At 42.3% G+C, this 15,160-nt stretch overlaps 2 protein-coding genes across 3 annotated transcripts in view; one reads left to right on the top strand and one right to left on the bottom strand.

The window, feature by feature from the left end:
• Positions 1-15,146, top strand: part of LOC131886518 (electroneutral sodium bicarbonate exchanger 1-like) — a 17,188-nt gene extending 2,042 nt beyond the window's left edge. The window contains exons 1-12 of one of the 2 annotated variants that reach the window (XM_059234882.1): positions 6,801-7,165; positions 7,233-7,282; positions 7,812-7,925; positions 8,153-8,287; positions 10,263-10,698; positions 10,922-11,107; positions 11,421-11,788; positions 11,855-12,118; positions 12,254-12,956; positions 13,467-13,645; positions 13,984-14,452; positions 14,529-15,146. In XM_059234882.1, coding sequence (XP_059090865.1) covers positions 10,387-10,698; positions 10,922-11,107; positions 11,421-11,788; positions 11,855-12,118; positions 12,254-12,956; positions 13,467-13,645; positions 13,984-14,452; positions 14,529-14,861 — 2,814 coding nt within the window. In that variant the 5' untranslated portion in view covers positions 6,801-7,165; positions 7,233-7,282; positions 7,812-7,925; positions 8,153-8,287; positions 10,263-10,386 and the 3' untranslated portion in view covers positions 14,862-15,146. Of the gene's footprint in view, positions 1-6,800; positions 7,166-7,232; positions 7,283-7,811; positions 7,926-8,152; positions 8,288-10,262; positions 10,699-10,921; positions 11,108-11,420; positions 11,789-11,854; positions 12,119-12,253; positions 12,957-13,466; positions 13,646-13,983; positions 14,453-14,528 lie in introns of those variants that run through there. The other variant, XM_059234880.1, reaches the window with a different exon arrangement.
• On the bottom strand, positions 1,865-5,369 carry LOC131886521 (uncharacterized). The gene is made up of 5 exons (XM_059234885.1): positions 5,000-5,369; positions 4,749-4,924; positions 4,529-4,675; positions 3,418-3,572; positions 1,865-2,046 (listed from the first exon to the last, which is right to left on the bottom strand). Exons 2-5 carry the CDS (start codon positions 4,902-4,904, stop codon positions 1,950-1,952), a joined length of 555 nt encoding a protein of 184 aa, XP_059090868.1. The 5' UTR covers positions 4,905-4,924; positions 5,000-5,369; the 3' UTR covers positions 1,865-1,949.
• Positions 15,147-15,160: the final 14 nt, after the last annotated feature.

Below are 15,160 nucleotides of genomic sequence, written 5' to 3'. Positions count from 1 at the left end.
TTGACAATTTTTGAAAGCTGTCAATTAAATGCTTCTACCCCCCCCTGAAATATCCTTAATCTTTTAAGATGCTTGGTCTTTTCGGGAGTAAGCATTACTCAAATCTAAAACAGAAGAAATATTTCCGGAGCCTTCATTTATGACACACTCCTCCATCGTAACATAACTTGTCGAGTGAAAAGCATTTGAGTTAGTTACTTAATTTGATGGCATCTCCAATCATCTCTTTCAGCGAGTTCCCATTTTGGTTCCTTTGAAGCAGAGGCAAGGTTCGATGATTGACAGGCATCATTGGAGATAAGTCAGATCTCACTTATGGCTCTCACTTTCTGTTTCCGTTGAGTTGAGTGTTTCCATATACTGGATGTCAATCAAACTATGAGCCCCGACAATGCGTGTAAAGCCTTTGTACTTACTGACTTCAGCATCAAAGTTTGTGTGAGTTGCCAGAGCAATTCGCCTGACTGATCTCTGGTGACACTGTTTTGGGTGAGACGAAAAATATTGCGTTTAACCCAGTTAAACATCAGACGTTCCGCCCAATGACAGACAATAGAACATATTACATATGTACATAGTACATAGCCCTTACATAGTACAATTACATAGTACATATGATGTCACATCCAGAATTTTGCCGGACCATTATAAGCTCAGATTGTCTGCCACGAGGTTGGGATTACCTCGATTTGTACCTTACAAGGAAAATGATTGTGACTCCTAGGGGATCGTTAACTTTCAAATCATGTTTGGGTGTTGGAAAGAATCCACTAGTGTGGAATCCCACTCATGGTTTTGGTCAAGGAAGGATATCGTCTCTCCGACTTGGAGAACGTTTTTGCCCAGGAATTGAAAATTGATCTCTCTCGACTCGGAAAGCAAGTACGACGATATGGAATGAAACAAAAGAAAAGAGACCCGCCAACCCCGAACTAGAAATTAGGGAACATAAACAGATTAAGTCGTTAATTACTGTGGGACTTAACGTGTTTCTCACGTGATTATGAACCGATGGCCGGATATGAAACCTAGACCGAACTACGTTCAAACCCTAAGGGGGAAGTTGCGTGTATTCAGATCTCCTTTATTATGAAATATACATGAGATGAAAAATATTCTTTCAATACTGTTTTGTTCGGTTTTAACACGAGTTTACACGAGTTTCTCTTTTGGCAACAGGTATTTCCAATGGTGACCACCAGACTGATTGACAGACAAACTGACTGACTGACAGAGTGACGCAATTTTTGCGACTGTTGAATTAAAGAGGCCCTCTTATGAGATGACCCAGTGTCGTAAAATCGTAATATCATGAAAATAAGAGCTAGACATCCTGTACAGAAGTGTGGGGGCCACCTCAATATGCGAAACTGATTGGACATGTAAACTCTAAGGGAAGGCCGGCCGAGAGGGGGCGGGGCAATTGCTTTGAACTTAATGTGGAGATCGGAAGAGAGTCGTTCGGTGGATAGGTGGGTAGATCCATCGTCAAGTTTTGCGGTCCCGTCAAGCAAAGGATTTCGAACGGAGAGAAACGGAAGGCCAAGAATGAAAATCNTCGTAAAATCGTAATATCATGAAAATAAGAGCTAGACATCCTGTACAGAAGCGTGGGGGCCACCTCAGTATGCGAAACTGATTGGACATGTAAACTCTAAGGGAAGGCCGAGAGGGGGCGGGGCAATTGCTGGGGGGGGCGAATGCGACGAAGCCTAACCTCAGTCGTTCGGTGGATAGGTGGGTAGATCCATCGTCAAGTTTTGCGGTCCCGTCAAGCAAAGGATTTCGAACGGAGAGAAACGGAAGGCCAAGAATGAAAATCAAACAGATGACCAGGATCAGGATGAGGATTTGGAATCAAATGGATCCAACAAACTTTCTTTATTATCTTTGGGTGGTTGGGTTATGCCTATTGAGGAATGTGGAGAACAACACAAAACAAGAGTCACTTAACCCCCCAGGACGTCGCCCAATTCGGCCAACTCATCTTCATCCAGATTGATCACCTCCGGTTCATTTCCTTCACCAAATCTTGCATAAAGCTCTCTGAAAAGGTGAAAAAGAGCCAAAATCAGTCAGCAAACAAACACATAATATCATTTCTGAATGATCAATTGATAATGTTGACTGTTAGGCTATAATCTTTTATAATGGCAGGAGAAAGAAATCTAACGTCAACAAGATCGGTTAAATTGGCAAAATTGTTGCATAGAGTGTAGTCACGGGATGAAGATTTCAAAGATGCGAACCTCCTATAAGGCTGAATCAAGGCACTCCGTTCATTCAAGTCAATATTTTATTTGAACGTTTTGACGGTTCATACTATTTAGGTTTTCAAGTTAACATCATCATTTGCAGAAGCTATCGCCATCTACCGTTCAAAAGGTGATTTCATTGCCAAGTGGCTTTTTCAAACAACCAAATTTGTCAAACAAAGTAAGGACAATAAGGGATCAATTTATTTTCAAAGTGGTAAAAATATGTTCAAGCTAACATATGTTTCCATTTGATTTATTTTTTACTTTTTACTCTCACCATTGATGCGTTAAAAATATAATGGACTTTTTTTGGATTCATGTGTTAATTTAGTTGGGTGACCAGATCTATGTAAACATTTTGGCAAGAATGTCACAATGAGTTGCTTTATGGCCTGATACAAGGGTTTCGGGAGATTTAGGATTTCTAAAAAGAGTCAGCAAATTTTTAAGGTATTCCAAGTCTTTTTACAAAATCTAATATAATCGAATTTCTTTGTGAGTTTTTAAAACATATTGAAAATTGGAAATGGTAAGTACCAAATAGTTTTGTGGCATTTTTTTCGTTTATCAGCCTGTTAAAAATAATTACCATGATAATTACAAGTGCTTTGGCTTTGTGACTAGCCTTTGGGTCTAAATTGCATTTTGTGTCTCATTTCCCCTCCGAGTTGTGTCAAAAAGGTGAGAAAATGTTTATTTAACAGTAATTTAGTATCTATAATGTCTCGGTGTTCTTCCATCGGCAATCTAGCTCCGATCTATCCGAGTTCCGATATAACCCCAATCTAGCATTTTTGCATTGGGCCACCCTGAAGTTATTAAGAAAAACAGTGGAAGGTACACTATAGTGTTTCTTTGGCTCCATTTCTCTGAACACCCTTTCTAGGTTGCCTCTTTGGACTGGAGACTGAAATGTTTTGTAACTCTCAATTGAATTGCTAGAGGGCACAAAAAAGATCCGTGGAAAAGTGCCCTTCGGAGACAGAGAATCGTAATTTCTGTTCACCTCGATTATATCTATTATTAGCCTTTTGTCTTTTTTCCTATACCTTTCCTATACATGTCGACTGAAACTGGCCTTTTGTCACGACACTTTGATAGCGATGGCCGCTAAGGCCAGAATGAGTTGGCAATGTAAATCGAAAAAGCAATAACTTACTTGTCGTTAGCGCAGAGGAATCTGGAACCCATGAGGGTACACGTAGACCCCGGACAACATGGTAGCTTCATCACACCGCCCACTAAAGCTGATCGAAAAAGACACAGTTGTCCGTCAGTCATACACCGACCACGCCTCTGACGGGAGAGGGAGTGCTGTAAAAACAGAAGTAATTGAGTTAGTCATGAGTGTGATTCGCCACGAAATTATATGACACCACTGAAAAAACGCGGATTTAAAGCACAATTTCGATGACTATAGACTTGTTTATTTTGGTCGAGGATTCCTAGTGCCCTAATTTTTCCCTTTGCATATGGTTTCTTACATAAAGACATCAGGAGTCAAATCCAGAGGCTGAACCACTTTCTGTGTACTTCCGTGAGAGTTCCAAGGCCATATGCCTGGCCAAGAATGACGAAATAGGTCGAGGGCTCATCTATTTAACTCAGGTGTCAATTTTGGTTAGATGGGAGGTCAATTAAACCAATGACTTTTCCATGATGAAGTTAGATAGACACCTAGTATGTGTGTAAGGACCTAACATACTGAATTTCAGCATAGCCAGAGCTTCACGTATCACTCCAAACCACATACATATATATCACTTTTGACCTTTTGCAACCAAAAGTCATAGGATGGAAATTCCACCCAACTAAAACTAAATCACCGTTCTCAGACTAATTTAGCGACTTTGCCCAACTTGAGAGCGACTAAACTACTTTCATGTTACTCTCATGTCCACAAATACCAAGTTTTCAGATGCTCAATGTCCGTTTGCAGAATCGGTCGGGGAAAGTAAGTATTTATACGGACGACCCCAGACAATATTATGAAAATTTGCTCAATCTCACTTGAGGTTCCTTGCCACGATAGTAGGTGGTCCCATTGATAAAAGACACTCACTGAGCTTAATTATCTATTTTGCCAATAAAATCAAGGCCATCCATGCAACTCCTGAATTGAATAGCACAAGAGGGCTAGTCACCCTCTAAATAGCACCATTACCCTCCCCCATGTTGCTTAAACAATTATTGAGCTTATCATTGGACAATTTGTCCTTGTTTGGCGTTCATTAATATTGTCCCACGATACAAAAAGAGCCTCAACTCACCCGCTTGCTCCAAGTGGTCGTGGTGTCTCTCATCTTTTGTACATTGAATGAATTAGGAGATGGTGGTGGTGGAGGGTGGAGTCCATTTAATTTGTCGCTCAAACGATCGAGATATCTCCTGTCGGCTCTCGCTTGAAGCCGTAAACTCTGCAATTGCATTCATTGTCAGACCTTTCTTTATCCCCTACGATTCAACCTTTTCCCTGGACATTGAAATTACCTCTCTGGGCAGCGATGATCCTTGATCCTTGGATCGCGATCCCTCATCCACGTGAGAAGCATTTGTGGTGGATATGGTGAGAGTAAAGGCAATAAAGGTGATCAGAGCGAGTCCTTTGAGAGTGTTTGATGAAGTCACCAAAATAATTTTGTTCATTATCAGGCAAGTGGATCACTCTGTAAGAGTACGAAATTTCTGGTCAATGATAATTAGTTCCTTAGATCATCATATCACGTGTAATTGTTCTTTACGTTTTGAAGAGTGTTGAAGCGAAAGTTACACCAAATTCAAAAAGAAGACACAGTCATTCGGAGAGGTATATAAGAGCTTGTCGAAAAAAAGAGCAACCAGCGTGGTGAAACAGAAACACGGAAATGCCAAAGATCCCGGGGATCAAAGGAGTTTTCTTGACTCGTCACTCGAAATGCTCAACCTCGTAATAAGGATTTTCAGCTTCTTGTTTTCTAAAACGGTATAAAATCACTTGCTGGTTGTGGTTCCTCGAGCAGACTAGCTGCTTTACGGATGTGGAACATAGTTTTAGAGCAACAAGTTCCACGGAGGAATTTCAGGCCCCAGCCAGGGTGATTTGAGGGGATTTTAAAATTCAACCGTTGAATTATCCATAAAAACAGTTTAATTGAACAACGGTATGCCAAGTTCACGCATGATTAATTTCCATGGACAAAAAAAAATCGAGATTCTTGGTCCATCGTCAAGTATAAATATGGACCCATTTCGGTTGGTCATGGTCACCCTGAAGAAATAAGACCAAGCGAGCGGGGGAATTAAGTCCAGAGACAAGGGGAAATTGGGCTCAAATAGCGCGGGGTTCCCGATCATTCCGTTCCCGAGGCTGAAGCAGCTTCTATGCACTATTCAAGACCGGGTTCTTCTCTATCTCATTGGCGTTGAGAAAAGGTGAACGGCATGGCCTTTAAGCCTTTGGAGCTGCTGTAGATCCATGGAAACAATGAAGGAAGGAGACCGTAATGTCGCGTCATAAACCAAGTTCATAATGTCGTGTAGAAATGGGACAGAAATTTGAGCTCTTTGGTGACGACACGTTTTGCCACGAACCTCTTGGGATGGGAGAACACTCTCTAATCCGAGCTCTCCCGACTGGATGCGAAGAAATGAAGGGAGCTCATTCCAAATCAAATAAAGACACAAAAGCTACTCATGAAATTGAATGCGAAGGCCTGAGTAGTGGATGATTTCGTTAGACGGACCTTTTAATGATTCACCATAGATGTACTTTATTTTTAGAAAATCAATATGACAAGACCACCAACTGCTTTAGGGTAGCTGAAGCAGTTTCGATAATTCTGCGATAACATTGACTCCATTTTGACTCCTTTCAGCACGTGGTGTATTTATTTCATTTGTCTTTTTGGGGGAATACACTTTATAATCTTGTAAGGTTTAGGGCTTAAGTATCAAAATGGCATTAGCTTACCGAGTTTTGATAAATATTGTCAAATTGATAAGCATAATTAGGCAAAAAGTCAAAGAAGAAAACGGGGCAAGAAGCATCAAATCAAATGAAAAATTCGTCAACAACTGATTTATCGGAGGAACTTGGATCGGTTGCAGGAATTGGTCCAGAAGGTAGGTTCGCTCTTAATATGACGCCAATAATGATGGAAACATGGCAAACATATATTCTGGTTTGACAATAAGATGCTTTGAATCTATGTTTAAGAGCAACCCAGAATTTCGTTTACCCTAGTACCTACCGAAATGTTTGAGTCCAACATGACCCCTAATTATGAACAATTCCAACGAGAGAATACAAGACAGCCCTGCACTTTTGTGGATAGCTTCAGTCAGTCCATGATTCCTTGCACTAGGTCTGTTCATCATTAGCCAAATACCTCTGCCATCCTCTCGAAATCCAGTTCTAGGTCATTCATAATCCACACATACGTTTCTGGCAATCAGATTTCCTGATCAAACAACTGAACGCTCATGGAATCCCTTTGGATCTTGTTCTAATGTCATATCGGTGAGATGTCTACTACCTCGACAACGGCAGCGACCTTCTTCACTTCTTCTTCGTTCACAATTCAGTTGTCTCCTCTTGGTTGTTAAGCTCAACAATCGCTCCTTAGGCTGACCCGCACGAAAGGAGAGTAGCTGAGCTCTTCGACTCCTTGTTTCTCCCTTGTTGATTGAAATTCATGAGGAACACCAGCATTTTTCTGGCAATCAACCTTCCGTTTGATTTGATCATCTGCGATTTTATTAGTATAAAACGGCGTGCCCCCGAGTCTTGTGGCCATCTGTAATCATTCGGTCGAGAGTTTTGGTCAAGATCAGTCTAATCTTTGCTCAAATAGTGGTTCAAAGATGTCTTCGTCCAGTGGAACTTCTTCCATGGATATCAACGCTCCAGAGGCGGGGGGTTGGCCAGGGTAAGAATTTGTGGAACAAATCAGCGCGATGAATTGTGATCCAATAGTCCTTGAATCTCGTTTGCAGAGCTGGTGAAAAGCCGTTGGGGCGAAAGGGATACGTCAAGTTGTATTCAGGTAAGTTCATGTTTTTTCCATTGCTGGCGGAGGAAGCGCTTTTTTCGTCTTTTTTCAAAGTCGAATTATGGGCAAGTATGCTTGCTGAATGGAAATATAATAGAGGCTTTCAAAGCACGCCACAAGAAAACAGATTAAACAAGAGTGTGTGTTCTTTGCGTGGAAACGTAAATGTTTGATTATTTCCATGATGTCGGCTATTAGTCGCTGGTGTGCCCAAAATAGATTGTTTCGTTGTGATTCCAAATTGAAAAACCATTCTTGATAGGCAAACATACGTTAAGGAGTGCGAGGTTATACATTTGCGACCATTCTATGTTTGTCACTGTCCGTATTACGCGTATTGCTTTTTCTCTAACACGATTCTTTTTCATCATTTTGTCAAGAAGTAAATTTCAAAATACCCTTTCAACAAACATGCCGATCGAGACAAAAGAATATTTTTCAAAGTCCTGTCCATGCCTTGGTGTATCGTTCGTTCTTGGTGAATGTTAGATAGAATTGAGCGCGTGAACGTCTTTTCTTCCAGTGAAGAGCATCCACGGATTGAGACCCCGGCGCAACTCTCTTTCCGATTTGGATTCGCTGAACGTCTCCCCGGTCAGCAGCTTCGCCTCCTTTTTTCGAAATGGGGACACCACGGGTAAGTAAGAAACCGACGATCAGCGTCTGGACAGGTCATAATTTGACGCCAATACCGAGTTACCATGCGGATTCACCGTTTGATCGCCAATTATTGAGCTGCCGTCATGTTTGGTTAAAATGACCCAAATCACACTGATGGGAGACAATAATAACGGATTGGTGCGCTAACCACTGACCCCCCCCCCCCCCCCCGATGCCCATTAACTATGTTTGGTCATTTTGTAGAAGTTTCTGCTGCTGAACACGTGCAAACGCTTTTGAATAGGGGCGGAACCCTGACCGCCAATCTCATCCCTTTTTTCGAGATGGAGGAACTCATTACCACGAAAAGGGCGAAAGGGAGTGGCGAGAAACGGCAAGGTAATTATTGCAAATCATGTTCATTATATCACATACGGTCAGGTAAAGAAGTAAAATTGCTGCTTTGCACAATGGGAAGTGACATGAATGACGGCAGCGTGTCCACTTTTGTCCTCACTCAAAAGTGAGACCAAAAGAATTGTTACAATTTTGAGAGCCAGAAGCTGGTAAATTAGAGGACAACTTTTTGTAAGTGGACCGAAAGAGTCACTTACTGGCGACGTGCTTCTTCTGCTTGAACTTTCCATAGTCTGGGTTATGGAATCTAAGGCTAATGTGGGATCTTTATTTATTTCACTCTAAAAATAACCCAAGATTGCTTCAATTGACATTCTCCAGCAAAAATACTATCCAGAACTTATATGCCGAAACCGGAAGTAGAATGGCACTCAAACGAACGCGCATTTGTAAAATGTAGGGAGGTGTATACCTCGGCCAAACAAAGGAAAATAAATGTATTAGTCTTCCAGTCTTAGTCGGAATGATATCACACGCTTAAGAAAGATTTAGCAATGAAAATATCGTAAGTGAAGTGCTTTTGGTTTCGGTTATGCCCTCCTACCTCCCTCTCTAATTGTTAGCGCAAGTTTATTTTTGAAGAGAACGTCATTTAGAATGAGGACGTAGAGAGCTTTATTGAAGAGGAGGCAAATATGAATTTTTATGTTTGATTTGATGCGAGATGGTTTTGTGTCGTTGGTAATGGATCAATATGATCAAATGAATTACCGAATAATCGAACACAAAAAAAGTTAAAACTTCTCTTGAACTTTTTGAGTCGGCAGAAGTTAAACTCGATCTTTCGTGATAACAATGTTCCTACCAAACACTATGTTGGCACTTATGAATCGAGATTTCAGGAATACAAATCATTAGAAAAAAAATCAAGCGACCCGACCCTGTCCGTCCAGATTGTAAATCCCATGCAAAGAGAACTGGCAAAGCAAAACAAAGACCATCTGAAACTGAAGTCTTCTTTCCATTACCTTTTGGGAGTACATCGTTCGGAAAAGCCACTTGCTTCTCATATGCTCTTCAACGGATCGCATTGGCAAAAACGATAATCGTAGTACAAACTTGTCGTGAACTTTCATGACAATAAAGGTCAAGTTTCCAAAAAAACGTCTGTTGTTGTTTATGCGTGTGAGGGGCATTCATTTGAACCTGACTTGAAGACGTTCTAGATGAATCATGTTTCGAAAAAAACGTATGATTGATTTCAAGAAAAGGCACAAATGTTCAAAACATAGCATAGACATAAGTATTAAGTAAACCAACAAATGGTTAACCCCAAAGGTAACTTTGCTAATAGCTCATCCATTACATATGGTCAAAGAGAATTACTTATGGTTAAAAAGGCACTCACGAATATTCTTCACATCTAGGCGCAAATTTGACCAAATATGTGTAGGACATGCCATAAGCCAAGAAATTGAACGAACAAATACAATGGAAAATCCTCAACCAAAGAGGGCAACAAATCAATATTGATTCGATTAACAGACTCAAGTGAAAACGGAATATGTGTCGACAAAATTTATAATCAAGACTCGGTTACTTCCTGCTCGTCCAATGCCCTTGTTAGTTACCTTTCCGCTTTCTTTCTATTTCCTCATCCTTCTGTTTCCTTGTATATACATATTTTTTTTTCCTGAAGGTCTCGTAGTCTTCCGTGCCCACATAAAGCACAAGTTTCCGAAAAGAAAATGGCCACTCAAGATTTTAGGACTTTGCTCTAAAGAGGAGCAGTTTAAACATATTTTCCACGTGATATCATCAGGATGAAATACCAATCCATAATCAAATACAACCACTTTCTTCATCACTTTGCATCCATCAACTTATAGCAAATTGTTTGCAAACTTTTGCTCACCATTAGAGAACGCAACACGTGGTCCAAAACGAGTCCTTCTATGTATTCATATTTTTGATATCATATTTTCAATTAAGCATATTTTTTCCTAACAAATTCCAGGTGGGTCAAGTTCGAGGAGAACGTGGAAATTGGCGGAAACCGTTGGTCCAAACCACACGTGGGGACCATTTCTTTGAAAGCCTTGCTCCATCTTCGTAACATTCTGACCTCATGTCCAATCCAAATGGACTTGGAGGCTAGCAACTTGGCCGAAGTCACGAGCATGCTGGTGGCCAACCTCGCTCGGAAGGGTCACCTCAGACCCGAACTTCAAGTGATCGTGAAAGAAGCCATCATGAAACGCCATCAGCACCAACATCAACAGCATCATAGTGGCCAGCCCCGTTTGCCGTTGATTCGATCCATTGCGGAAATTGGACGAAGACAAAGTACGATTCAAGCAACTTCCGATCTGGGTCTAGGGGGCGCCAGTGAGACATCGTCGGCAGTTTCGTCCACGAACAACTCTTCCCGGGGGGAAAACGATCCTTCTCAGGTGAGCCAAAATAACCCGGTCATTGCTTTACTCAGAGTTGAGCAAGTTCCAAGAACTTCAGGCGCTATTTCGAGAGCAGGAGGGTCAAAACCACTGAAGTGCTTTAAGTTCATCTCTTGTTGTTTCATTTTGAGTACTGCCATTTCTGAGATATCCAGTAATTGACGTTTGTTCGCAAACAAGCGCGTATTTTTAGATTGGAGTGCTTCTTGGCTCGTTTCAGGTGAATACGCACTTCATGAAAAAAGTACCCAAGGATTCGGAAGGGAATAGCATTTTGATCGGCGACGTTTGCGAATTGGACCATCCCATAGCGTGCTTCATTCGCTTAGCCAACGCCGTGTACATCGGGGACCTGACTGAAGTGGCCGTCCCCACCAGATTCATCTTCTTATTGCTCACGCCAAAGGTAACAATCTGTTCCAATGATAAATTGACTATTGTTCAACAAAGGTTTTTGGCCCACAGACCAAAGTGGTACGGTAGGTGCACACATAACCAACCAATTACGATGCCGTCGTCGGTGTTCCAAGTGCTTAATTTTCTAAGGCTCTAATTCAGCCCAATTGGATGTCGAGGATCTCGACTATCTCTCTCAGGGCAGTTTTCCGCTGGGATCCAGTATGCGTGGATACAAAGACAAATTTAGAGATTTGCCGTCACACACTTTATTCTTCAGTCACTCTATTTCGTAATTCCCTCTCATCTTTTCACATTTCTAGTCGGAAGACTTGCCTGACGTGAGAGAAATAGGACGTTGCATGGCCACCATCATGTCTGACGACGTGTTCCACGACGTGGCTTACAAAGCGCAAACGCGACGGGACTTCCAAGCCGGGATCGACGAGTTTCTGGATCAGGTGACCGGAATCCCACCCAACGAGTGGGACCCTTCCATTCGAATCGAGCCCCCGGCCATTGTTCCATCCCAAGATGCTCGGAAGAAGCCCATGGCTATCAAGGATAAATCCCCGGACACTCTGGAGGACGAGGAACGACAACAATTTCATGACCAGAAAGAGGCGGGATTGGTCTATACCACGACCTTGTTCAAAGGACTGTGTAACGACGTGAGGCGTAAAATTCCTTTGTAAGTTCTTGTGTTAATGCTCCCTCGTTGAAAAGAGAAACATTCAATAGAATCCTCTCCGTTTAGTTACCTATCCGATTTTCGAGACGGGTTCAACGCCAAGACTGCGGCGTCTGTGGTGTTCATGTTCTTTGCCGTTTTGGCCCCAAGTATCATCCTGGGTGGAATCTTGGGTGAGAGCACCAATAACCGCATTGGCGTGATTGAAACTCTCCTGGGGAATGCCATAGTCGGCATCGTTTATGGTCTCTTTTCTGGACAACCCCTCTCCATTCTGGGCCTTACTGGGCCGGTTTTGATCTACGAGAAGATTCTTTTCACAATGACTGTGTAAGTAATTTGATGACACATCAATAATAGTCTTCTTGCTCGTTTTGTCTAGCCGTAATGCATGGTTTGCTTGGCAGTTGAGCCATAAAGTAATAGTGTGTGACAGTTAACCAATAATTTGCATTATCTATTTAGATCCTTGGAATGGGAATACCTCAACTTCCGTTTGTGCGTGGGCATTTGGATCGCGATTTTTCTTTTCTCGGCCGTGGCTTGCAATCTCAGCAGTTTTGTAACATACATCTCTCGTTTCACCGAAGAGACCTTTGCCGCCCTAATTGGCGTGCTCTTCATTTGGGGTGCCATTAAGAAATTGTTATCCATTAACAATAGCTACCCACTGGACGCCCCCAAATGCGCTTGCTCACCCCGAAATGGAACGTCCGTTCACTTCGATTGCAATTTCCTCTACAATGATGGCATGGTGGAACAAGTTACCTTGCCCGAGGCATGCGAGGATCCAACCAATGTCTACTTGATGAGTGTGATCCTCTTCACGGCCACATTCCTCATCATCATCGCCTTGAAACGGTTCAGATCCAGTGGGTTTGGTCCCACCTGGATCCGTGGATACCTCTCAGACTTTGCTGTGATCATTGCTCTCATTGCCATGACATGGTTTGACTTTGGAATGGGCGTTGACACGCCTAAACTGAAGGTGCCAGCCTCAGTTGAACCCACGTGGACAGGCAGATCCTGGATCATCTCTCCTTTTGGACCCAACCCTTGGTGGAGCTCTTTTGTGGCCATTGGTCCTGCTGTATTGGGTTCCATCTTGATCTTCATGGACCAACAAATTACCGTGGTCATCGTTAATCGCAAAGAAAATCTATTGAAGGTGAGTCGAGCTTAAAAAGCGTGACATCCGAGTTGAGTCTTGGTTCAGGTGGTATTTTGGGGTGGAAATAAGGTTATTGGCCAAAAGCTGCAATTGGTTTCCAGGTGTAGAAAGGGAGGCGTAGGATGAACAAGTCAAGGGATTAAGGGAAGCGTTGAGGCATTCTCCATTTTAAAGGATCTACGTAAAATTTTATGGGCAAGCTCGAAGAATAAAAAAAAAGTCTAATCTCAAAAGGAGCATGGCTGCATCCTGGCGAGAAAAAAGCCATTTCAATCGAATTTATCGGTTAGCCAAAATGAAATTGCAGAGACGAAGGGTTGTTCCGTAATTCCTTGGAGCACTCTCGCAGCACCAAATTGAAGTTAAGTGGTGCAGTTCGTGTTTGGTCCAAAACAAGATCAAACCACCGGTTATCAATCTTAATAGGATCGAGTACATTCATTCTTTCTGGAAAATTGATCGTCTAATCTTTAACTTGGACCGCTTCTATTCGCTCTTTGTTTACAGAAAGGCTGTGGGTATCATCTGGACTTATTCTGCGTGTCTGTCATGGTGTTGGTGTGTTCCATTTTCGGGTTTCCATGGTGCGAGGCTTCCACCGTTCCAGCCATCAATCACGTGAAATCGCTTTCCCAAGAATCAAAATCCTCCGCTCCGGGAGAAAAGCCTAGGTTTCTGGGAATTATGTGAGTTTAATATGATTATGGTTCCCAGTTTTGGTTGAACACGAACAAAGGCTGTTTTTTGGTTTGATGCTCAAGTATGTGAAGGGAAAGTTTCATGATGAAAATGTCACATTCCTTTTGGATCAATTGATTTTTAATGGCCTTGAACGCTTAAAGTATTCAACAATAGGCACATTTCTAGGTGACACATGCTTATCAGATACTCGGTATTGTCCTTAGATGGTAATTGAACTTGATATATTTCTCCAGCTCACCCTGAAAATTCGGGTCTCAATATACATACAACCGGTTCAGCCGGATTTGGCTTCCCGACTAAATGTGATGGTTTTCCTCTCTAGGGAACAACGCGTCACCCATCTGGTGGTCTTTATCCTAATTGGACTGTCCGTCTTCATCGCCCCTGCTCTGGCTTATGTCCCCATGCCTGTTCTGTTTGGCGTGTTTCTTTTTATGGGTGTGGCCGCTCTTGATGGTCTTCAGTTCGTAAACCGGATCTTGATTGTCCTTAAACCCAAAAAACATCAACCCGACACACCTTATTTGCGTCACGTACCCACCAATCGAGTCCATGGCTTCACGGGGGTTCAGGTTTTATGTCTTCTAGTCTTGGCATGTGTCAACGAATTACCTTACAACATGGGCGTGGTCTTTCCCATCATGCTAGTCTTACTAGTGTTTGTACGACAATTCATCTTACCTCGTTTCTTCGACTTGGAGGACTTGAAAATGTTGGATAGCGTCTGGCCGTCATTCCAACGTTGCCGCGAATTGGATAAAGAAGAACGGCTTAAACGCCAATGCGCGAAGGTAATGCTAAACCAAATCCACCTCGGAGCGTTCCGGCATCATAAAAACCGATCTAAATCGATCCTTTTTTCCACAGGCTTTGAACTTGGTAGTGTCCAATTCCGGAAACCTTAAGGTCCCTATGGCCAATGGGTGCGTCATGTCAATCCCGCTCTCCGCAGTTCAAGAAGAGACCTCCAAGGTTGTAACAGAATCTCAGTCTATTGAAACGGACAAAGATGGGGATTCCAAGCCCAGAACTCGCCGAAATATTTTACGACGACTACGGGGAACCCCGAAATTGTCCCAATCCGTGCCCAAGGATATTGTGATCGTCCGTGAGGACCAAAACGAGGAGCCCCATACTCCAACTTCCCCTGCTGCTTCCGAGCAAGGATACATCTTCTTCACTCCAGGCTTACAAGTCTAAGCCGCCCTTGATAAACTTAACTAGTAATTTTCACCCATTGTGACTTCCAACTAATCGTTTTTTTTTCTTTACTCGACACTTCTCTTCTCTGAGAAAACAGATATCTTATAGTTTCCCGCCAAATTAATTTGAGCCAACGCCATGCTACGGAAGTCGACGTTTATTTAATACCAATAATGTACATCAATTATCACATATTTGTAGCTAATCGATTATCCTAACAATATTATTTTTTATATATTATGAAATAAGACTGACAAAGCTAATAAAGCTGGATTTAACACATGTTCAAGAGTATT

This window comes from Tigriopus californicus, chromosome 9, assembly GCF_007210705.1.
Source record: "Tigriopus californicus strain San Diego chromosome 9, Tcal_SD_v2.1, whole genome shotgun sequence".
In the NCBI taxonomy this organism is placed as follows: domain Eukaryota; kingdom Metazoa; phylum Arthropoda; class Copepoda; order Harpacticoida; family Harpacticidae; genus Tigriopus; species Tigriopus californicus.
The sequence above is the reverse complement of the archived record's forward strand: the minus strand, read 5'-3'. Positions and strand labels throughout refer to the sequence as shown.